Raw genomic sequence first — 9,447 nt, 5'->3', positions numbered from 1 at the left:
ATGGAAGAAAAAATTCACAGAGATGAGAATAAAAAGGCTTTTATTGCCATTTCACTAATGACATACCGGTAAGTAAAAAAAAAAAAAAGAGGCTTTTTTTTTAACCTAGATCACTATCAAAGTATTTAAAAACAAAATATATAAAAAACAATGGAATTTACAAATAATAAAACATTATATTAATATATATTTTTTTTTTTTGTGTGTTTGTTTGAAAATGTTTATGTTGGCTCACTTTGCCCTCCTCATCTCCTCCATCCACTGCTGTACAGTCTTTCCAGAGGCTTTGGCACAAAAGTGGACTCCGCGGAACTGGCTGTGACCAAACTCTTTCGTCTTTGGTTTGCCACACTTTTGACACAAATACTGCTCGCAAAGCCGCTTCAGGGGTAACCCTCTGCCCTCTGCCTTCCTCCGCCGCCAAGCAGTGGTCCTAGGCACTGTTGGACTAGGGAGTCTGGTGACAGCAGCTCTTTGCTCTAGGTGTAGTCGTAAGAGTGGGGCATCAGTAGGCATGGGACCTCCAATTACTACTTTAATTACATCTCCTACATGTCCATGTTGTAGTGGGTCTGGAACGTTGTGCGGCACAGGAAGTAGGGGCTCAGAAGCCTTCATGTGGTCAATGCACTGGTGCAAAACCAACTGTTCTTGCCTCTGTTTCCTGGCATTGTACCTATGTACAGAAAAGATTAAACAATAATTCACCTGCATGTATATACATCTGCATAATAATAATCAATAAAACTTTGTTTTGATGGTCTTATTTAGACATTGTTGACTATAAATAACGTTGCACCTTCATGTCAACCAGTAGAGTATTAATAGACGTCTGCTTAAAGGGATAGTTCATCCCAAATTATTTTATTTTTTTTGTGATCATTCACTCACCCTCATGTTGTTCCAAACCTGTATGAGTTTCTTTCTTCTGTCAAACAAAATAATATATTTTGAAGACTGCTGGTAACCAGACAGTTGACGGCTCCCATTGTTTTTTTCCCCTACTATGGAAGTCAATGGGGCCCATCAACTGTCTGGTTACCAACAGTCTTAAAAGTATCTTCTTTTGTGTTCAACAGAAGAAATAAACTCATACAGGTTTGGAACAACTTGAGGGTGAGTAAATAGTGACAGAATTTTCAATTTTAGGTAAAAGTCCAAAACTCACCCTCAAGCCACCCTAGGTGTCTATGACTTTCTTCTTTTGCCAGACACAATCAGTGTTATATTAAAAAAATATCCTGGCTCTTCCAAGCTTTATAATAGGAGTGAATGATAACTTGGATTTTGAAGCCTTCCATCCTTCATAAAAGTAATCCATACGGCTCCAGGGGGTTAATAAAGGCCTTCTGAAGCAAAGCGATGGGTTTTGTAAGAAAAATATCCATGTATAACTTTATAAACTATAATCACTAGCTTCCGTCCGAGTCTAGTTCCAGTGGAGGAGTGACCTCTGACCCAACGCATGACGTATTGGCAAACGTGGAAGCACAGAAGATAGAGCAAAACAAAACACGGGTCACAAATTCGAAGTCTAAAACAAGAATTTTTAAAGAGAAATATAGGAGGAGCTTGAGTTCGTTGCCCAGCCCTATTTGTTTGAACTGCGAGAGCGGAGGCGTCTACTCTTACCTAAGCTTACGCTACGCCTACATCCTATGTCATGCTTCAGGTCACAGAGGTCACGCTTCAGTCAGAACTAGACTCTCAGACGGTCGTTACCGGCTACCAGTTTCTCTGTAGTTGGCTAAGCGCTATTTGAGCTAAGTAAAAAAGTAAAAAATTTAAATATCTGATTATGCTCCATAACGCAGTGGCTATTTACATCTCATACCTCTGTAAACTTTTGTAAAGCCAAAGTAACGACTAATGCATTTATATTACATTCCAAAGAGCTCAGTTATCAGACTTAACAGTGGAACATGAAACCATATATCCGTACCGTCTGGGCCGGATCGCCACGGAATGGAATGGTTAAGCAACGAGAATGGTTTGGCCTGACAGTGAAAAAGCGGCAAGACATACTAATGACTGTAAGTAACTTTGCCAGAACATTTCAACTTATTCTACTAACCCTAACAGTCTACTGAGCGTTAATTGGCATGTAGGTGCAATGTTACTTATAGTCAGCAGTCATCAATTATTGACTCACCACTGGCACAATGTCCTCTGGTTTATCTCAAGCAGCTGTATCCGTATCCGTGTCTGGGTTGAGATGGCAGTGCTGTCCTGAACGATGTCTCTAATCATGTTGTAGTCTCGGAGGATGGCAGCCCACCTGTTCACCCTGACACCGGCGATGGTCTGACCGGCAGGGTGAATGTGGCTGAGAGCCAGGCAAATGGCAGCAACAAGACGGCTTGCATTGAAGAAGATTTGTGGAACAAAAGGTATTTAAAAAAAAAATTCAATAAAGAGAAAAAAATGCATGATGTTTTAATTGTCTGGCACACATACCTCTTCAGACCATCTATGCACGGAGTCACAAAGGTATCGGTATGGCTGTTGTTAAAGCACAGTTTGTTTTCGGGCTGAGCCGGGTAGACGACACCACCCTTGTCATGCTCTGATAGCTTATCCCACAGAGTGACAATCTCGTCCACCTTTCGCTGTGTGACAAATCCATCATTTCTAAGCTCAACCAGACTGTTGGCCAGGTTAATAACATGGTCATACCCTGGAATACCATCAGGTCCCATGCACTTTTCCTGAAAAATAAATAAAGAATAATAAACTTAAAAGAGCACAAACAAAGGGTACAAAATACATTTAAAAAATCAAGGCAATATAAGTGGCAAACTTGGGTTAAAAGGAGAGATATATGCCTTGTACAGGGTGGGAAATAACTTTTTTGCCAACTAGCCAGTGCCAAGTGAATGCGTTTTCTATTTTGAGAACATATTTTTATGAAAAAAAAAGAAAGACGAATAACATTCAATGAATCAATCAATCAAATGTTATTGTTTTTGAAACTGCATGTGCAAATCCTTACAACTAGCTAGCTGAGACAAAACTCATGAATTCACTCTCCTTGTATCTGTGATTCAAGAGTGCAGGGCAATTATTATAATTTTTTTATCAGTGAACAGCACTTACATTATCATCCTCCTGTGAGATGCCCTGAGGTGTGAACTGGTCTGCAGCATAAGGCTCATCCTTTATGGGCCCAGAGGTGGAAGACACTATTGGATCCGGCTGGGATGTTGAGAGGCCAGAGGAAAGTGAGTGCAGAAGCACTTCCTGATACTGAAGTGGTTTGAGGCTGAACTCCAAGAACTCTGGTGATTTAAGGTTATCAAAGCCTGAATCTTCATATTCCAGGTCAACCTCCAGCTGATCATCAATTCCATTAGGTGCATCAGGATCCATAATGTCGTCCACCACCAACACTCTGTTGGTTTGAGAGTAAAGATACTCCACCCCTATGAGCTCACCTGTGCAAACAGTATGTCACCAGGGTGGGTCATTATGTAAGCAATCAAAAAATAATCAAAAACAAGACAAAATTGACTAAATACTAATAAAGCATGACAAACATACACTAGCGTTCAAAAGTTTGGGGCCGGTAAGATTTTTTTAATGTTTCTAAAAGAATGCTTCCCAAGGCTGCATTTATTTGATCAAAAATACAGTAAAAAAAGAACTGTATTTTTAAACAATAAAAAAAACTCTTGCGTCGGCAAAGCAGAATTTTCAGCATCATTACTCCAGTCTTCAGTGTCACGTGATCCTTCAGAAATCATTCTAATATGTTGATTTGCTGCACAAGAATAATTTATTATTATCAATGTTGAAAACAGTTGCTGCTGAAACTTTTGAATGGTAGTGTATGTACAACTTTTGTCTGAAAGTAATAACAATTCCCACCGGTTTCATTTCCAGCACATCTCAAATGATGTATTGTGCTGTTTAACAGCATTCCTTGGTGGAAATGATGTTGGTAGAAATTACATTTTGGAATAAACTAAATTGACAGATAGCATTTTATGCTTCTCAAATATACACAATAAAATACAATTTTCACACTTTAGAATAAATTTTTACTTTGTGTTCTTAAAACATCTTATAAATATATACACGCCATGGTAAAAAACAATCACAGTTTTTCAGTCGTAAATATATACATACAGTATAAACATGCAATGCATTACCAGTGTACTCTCCTGGGCTACTGTGATCCTCAACCAGTTTGTAGCCTAGAAACTTCTGGCTCAGACGGTTTGCATATTGCTGCAGCGGACCGCCTTCCTCGACAGCAACAGATCGGGCCTTGTTCCACTGTACTACCCCTTCAATCAGATAAACATGGAAGTACAGGTCATTTGTACTTGTATCTAAAAAAGAAAAAGAAAAGCAGTTAAAAAACATTTGAATCCCACTTGAGACAACTCACAGAAATAACACATTATTTGTGAGATATGCAAGATATGCAAACCTGGAATGAAATGGTTCAGATGCTGATGGAATAATTCAAGGGATCCTACGCCACGTGCACAGTGGTACAGAGGCAGAAAGAGCCCTCCTCTGGTCACCTCTCTGACCTTCCTGTAAAGCTGTACGCCTGGAGGGTCCTGGATACACAGAAGATGGCATTGTTGGGCTCGCCAGATCTCTTCCATCCTCTCTTGGTCCACCAGTTTGTTGCCCATGAAGTCTGTAGCACCCATGAAGTCTTTCAACAGCTGTTCAATGAGCTGCTTGGTCACATGAGCCTCACGTGTCTGGAGGCGGCAGTGCCTTAGTAACTCTTTGGCAGTAAGCTTCCCGATTGCTTTGGCATCTTTAGATTGTCGTAGCTCATGTTGCTTGGCTTCTTGCAGTGTTTTTAAATCTTCAGCATCCCACTCAAATATACAGGAGAAGAGACGTCCCATGAAGGGGCCGTACAGCGGGTGGCTTTCTGAAGTGACGCCTGCTGCAAACCGCTGCATAAACTGCCATGCGTCCAGCCTGACAACCAGCTGGTCCCACTCGTGGAACATGGCTTCCATTTTGCTCTTGCCCGTAGTGGAACAACAGTCCTGGCCCACATACAGAATCTGCGGAGGAGGTTCTCCGGCTCGCCGGTAACGTTCCATCAAGCCAGAGCACATGGGAAGCAGTCTCTCTCCCTCTGTTTGGGTCAGGACACACATTAGGACCTGCCCATTCTCATTTGCTACGTTTGTGGCCCACACAGCTGAATTCTGTTTCTTAGTGACCTAAACATGAATGAAAAGAATTGGTAAATTCTGTAAGATGAATCTCAGTGTTATATGGGTCAATGGTGCTCTTTTTATCTGGATCTATTCATTTATTTCCAAAGAAATACTCTAAAAACAATTCATAAATATTCCATAAATATAAATTCCAAAAATGTCATAAATATATATTTTATGCTTAATTCTGACATTATGATAAAAATGTCAGGATGATAAAACATGCCTTGACACCATGGTTAAGAAAAAGTTTGAATTAAATTCTTAAAAATATATAAACCATATGAATATTTTAACAAAACTTCTTATTAATATTTATGTGATCCAACAAAAAAGGAAATAATGTCATTGACAGGATCCCTGCAGAACCTCATGACTGAGAGTCATAGTCAATGAAGTCTTAAAATATCAGAGAATTTGACGCTTTTATAACAAGGAGATGTTACTTCCAAAAAATTAGTGATATAGATAATGATGATTTACGAATTAATTAATAACTATTAACATTGACAGTTTATTATTATTGATTAAGATGTGTATGCTCACATGTATTCAAGGTGTATGTAAAGTATGTTATCCACACTTTGTACTTGCCTTGAAAATGGTCTTTAAAACCACATGAAACCAACATAAATACAAACGGTACATAACGTGTTTTAAAAAATATTTTATCATGGATATTCAAGTTTGGGGACATACATTTTTTAAGAAATTAATACTTTTATTCAGCAATGATGCATTCCATTTATCAAAATTGACACTAAAGATATGTACATTGTTGCAAAAGATTTCAAAAAAATAAATAAAAAATGCTGTTCTTTTGAAAATACTATTCATCAAAGAATCCTGAAAAAAAATGGATCATGATTTCTTCAAAAATATTAAGCAGCAAAACTGTTTTCAATAATGATAATAATACATGTTTCTTGAGCACCAAATCAGCATATTAGAATGATTTCTGAAGGATCATGTGACACTGAAGAGAGACTGGAGTGATGACCGCTATTTGAGTAAATGCTAATATTATTTCATAATATTACTGTTTTGACTATCTTTGATTAAATAAACGCAGCCTTGGTGAACATAACATACTTTTTTTAACTTTTGAACGGAAGTGTATGTCATTAACAAAAATACTGCAATAAATGCATAAAGTTTAGTTGTGTCTTCTCACCTTCTTGGTGGAGGCCACCTTCAGGATGGAGCCGTAGATGGATGTGATCCTGGCCTTCATCTCTCCGAGCCGTGTCAGTGCATCCTTTGCATATACCGTCAACAGCAAGGACGGAGAAGGCACTGGCATCATCTGTGGCACCCTGACAGTAACTGCGCTGAGATCTTGAAACTTGTTCAATACAGAGAGGTACTCTGTGGCCTGAGCCATCCACTGCTCCTTATGCCGGACACAAAGGTGCCGGTACATCGCAGTTGCACTCTTCCCTGGTGCCCGACACTGCATCAGTCTAACAAGCTCTTTATCACAAGACAGCCTTTGAACAAAAGACACACACAAAAATAAAACCCTGAGCATTTAACATCTTTACAATGTTTTGATTGTCAAACATCTCAGCCTACCTGTAGGTCAGGACTGCTGGGAATTTCTCACGATGGATGAGATCCAATTGATCCAGAATGTCTTGCGACCAGCCTGCCATCTTCTTCTTGCAAGAACAGCACTCCAGGTACTCTGTGACAATGAAATACCACCCGCTCATGTCCAAAACCCTCCGGACGGTGTTGTACAACCCACAAGGCCTCAAATGATTGCCGAGACGACGGCAGTTGGGCTTCGTGCACACTAGCCTGTATGCCCACATGCGACAGGGCAACCAAAGGAACAGCCTGCTATGAAAGAACGGGTCAGGAAAAGGAGGAGGCTGTGAATACAACAACTGGGGTCCAGGAGGTGACCACCACAGCTGCAGAGGTTCAGTCAGCGTCAACTTCCCAGATGCATCTTTGGTAAAGAGAGCCTTACTGACCCAGAGATGTTGCTCTTTTGGCAGCGTATGCTTCCAACCCTCTGGTAGTAAAAGCTGTGAGAAACAAAGAAAAGAAGTTGAAGTTTTCATTATTCTGCAATATGAGGGACACAGCTGTCATTTGACTTACTTCTTCAGGAGGATCAGGAAGCTTTTCAACTGCTTGTTGAGCCATTTGTGATGAGGGTTGGCGTTATTGCTGACAGGAGGATCGACTCGCCGTTTCCTGGTGTCAAACAAAAATAAGTGATGCACAGAATTTATTATATATTTTTTTACAGAACCAGAGAAACTAAATAAAGTTTTAGTTTAGCCAGGAAACCATAACTAAAAATAATGTTTTAATTCGGGGACTTGATCTCTTTATGCGGTTCAGGGTGTCATGTTCTCAGTCATTTTAAAGTTTTTTTTAAACATCAGGCCACATCTCAATATTTCAGCTGAATAGATTTACCATATTGCTACACTGGCATCATTTTTGGTCACGTGGGTCGGATACAATGACACAGTCAAAATGCATAATTAAACGCTTTAATTGACTGTTTCAGCCAATATTTTGATGCATCACTAAAAATAGACAAGGCCCAATGAAAGACACATTTACATTTTTGTTTTTGCAGAATTGCAAACAATATTTCTAATATATGAAAATGAAAAGCAGTACAAACAACTTCAATGGTACATTACTAATGCACACTATTATTAGCTATTCAAATGTGTTCAAAAGGCTTCAGGTCTGGGCTTTGTGAAGTCAAGTTCTTCAACACCAGACTCAGTAAATAATTTCTACATGAGCCTAGCTTTGTGCAAAGACAAGGACATTGTCATGCTGGAACAGAAAAGACCCTCCCTAAACTGTTGGAAGCACAGAATTGTCTGGAATGTCATTGTATGGTGTAGCACTGAGATTTGTTTTCACTGGAGTTACTGGAATGGCCAAACCTGATAAGGTGGTGTCCACATACTTTTGACGACATACTGCCATTTTAGTCAATCTCAAGAATGCATATTAGAGCTGCATAAGACATGTGTAATAATTGTTAGTATAATTTAAAAGTACAAATGACTAAAAACAATATAAACCGTTAGTTACGAGTAATGCTTACGAAAATCACAAGGAACTCAGCATATTATTGTGTAATGCTAAGTCATTCATTAACGAGTCATGATTGTAAAGAGACAAAATTGTGGACCACTAGGTGAAACCTCGTGTATTAATACATCAAAATCGCCATGATAATTCGCGCATATGCATCTATTAACAATAGCACGTTTACTAACACAACATAGTGTTTCAAACTCACATGAAACGGGTCATAGTAATCTTACAAGTCTTACCTTGAGGACGCCTAAATCAAAAAGTGACCACGCAGATATATCAGTAACCAGTTCACGCCAAGAACAGTTCAATTTGTATTCTCAAATAAGAGTGTGCTGTTTTGTTTTTCCCGACAAGTTAACGTATCACGCGAGCATCGTGCTTGTGGACCTCACGTCACGTCACGAGCTGCGTCACCAATCAGAGACACTGCAAAAAGTGGAGACTTTCCCCTTCTACTCCTATGGGAGTGAATGAGGAAAATCGTAGCGCTCAACATTTAGTCCCGCCCTGCAGCTTAAAGTGCCAATCGCATTTTTGATAATGGACTAAAAGTCCCGCCTTCCAGCTAAAAGAGCCAATCGCTATTTTTTAGAATGGCTCGCTCGTTTGTTTACTCTTTACTGCGCATGCGTATTAGTCCAGATTGAGATGCACCGTTGCAGTCAGACGTTATTACTGATTGTAAATGGTATATACATTTAAGTTTAACATTGACATGCAGTTTCGGGGGATTTCAGCTTTTTTCCTTATTAAAATAGGGGGCTTGAACGTCTGTTAAGTCACCATTGTTGTTTATTCAGCGAGGCAGTAAAGGATCACAATATTTAAGGGTCCTTGACAATAAAAATGATTTACCTGATAAACAAATTACATGATGAACACAAAAGTAAAAAAACAACAAAAAACATTCAGTAGTATATTTAAGGATAAGGCATCTCTTCCATTCACTTGTGTTCAAGCCATAGAAGAATTTTAAAAAGAAATAAAATAGGTTCAAGGAAGCAGCCCTTTGTCTTCCTGTCAGGAGATATTTTTTAAGCATAGGGCTCCCCCTACAGGACCGACTTTGCGTTTGCAGAATCAAAGTACTATTTTCTCCCAGCTGCTGTTCTGGATACATTTCATTTGTAGAAGAGTCATTCCTGGAATTTTAGGAATATTTCAG

General features: G+C 39.2%; 1 protein-coding gene across 1 annotated transcript; it reads right to left on the bottom strand.

The window, feature by feature from the left end:
- Positions 1-23: 23 nt before the first annotated feature.
- On the bottom strand, positions 24-8,726 carry LOC309477646 (uncharacterized protein). The gene is made up of 10 exons (XM_082140957.1): positions 8,519-8,726; positions 7,311-7,406; positions 6,774-7,234; positions 6,373-6,688; positions 4,436-5,201; positions 4,152-4,334; positions 3,097-3,434; positions 2,458-2,708; positions 2,153-2,359; positions 24-676 (listed from the first exon to the last, which is right to left on the bottom strand). The coding sequence occupies exons 2-10, from the start codon at positions 7,353-7,355 to the stop codon at positions 232-234; spliced, it is 3,012 nt and encodes a 1,003-aa protein (XP_081997083.1). The 5' UTR covers positions 7,356-7,406; positions 8,519-8,726; the 3' UTR covers positions 24-231.
- Positions 8,727-9,447: the final 721 nt, after the last annotated feature.

This window comes from Leuciscus leuciscus (assembly GCF_965113295.1).
Source record: "Leuciscus leuciscus genome assembly, chromosome: 16".
In the NCBI taxonomy this organism is placed as follows: domain Eukaryota; kingdom Metazoa; phylum Chordata; class Actinopteri; order Cypriniformes; family Leuciscidae; genus Leuciscus; species Leuciscus leuciscus.
The sequence above is the reverse complement of the archived record's forward strand: the minus strand, read 5'-3'. Positions and strand labels throughout refer to the sequence as shown.

Excerpts from the sequence above, each read along its gene's own strand:
- LOC309477646 (XM_082140957.1), bottom strand. The coding sequence starts at position 7,355 with ATGGCTCAACAAGCAGTTGAAAAGCTTCCTGATCCTCCTGAAGAA. Across the intron at positions 6,689-6,773 it reads CCAGCAGTCCTGACCTACAG|GCTGTCTTGTGATAAAGAGC; the intron begins GTAGGCTGAGAT and ends TTTTGTTCAAAG. Across the intron at positions 2,360-2,457 it reads TGCATAGATGGTCTGAAGAG|CCGTCTTGTTGCTGCCATTT; the intron begins GTATGTGTGCCA and ends CTTCAATGCAAG.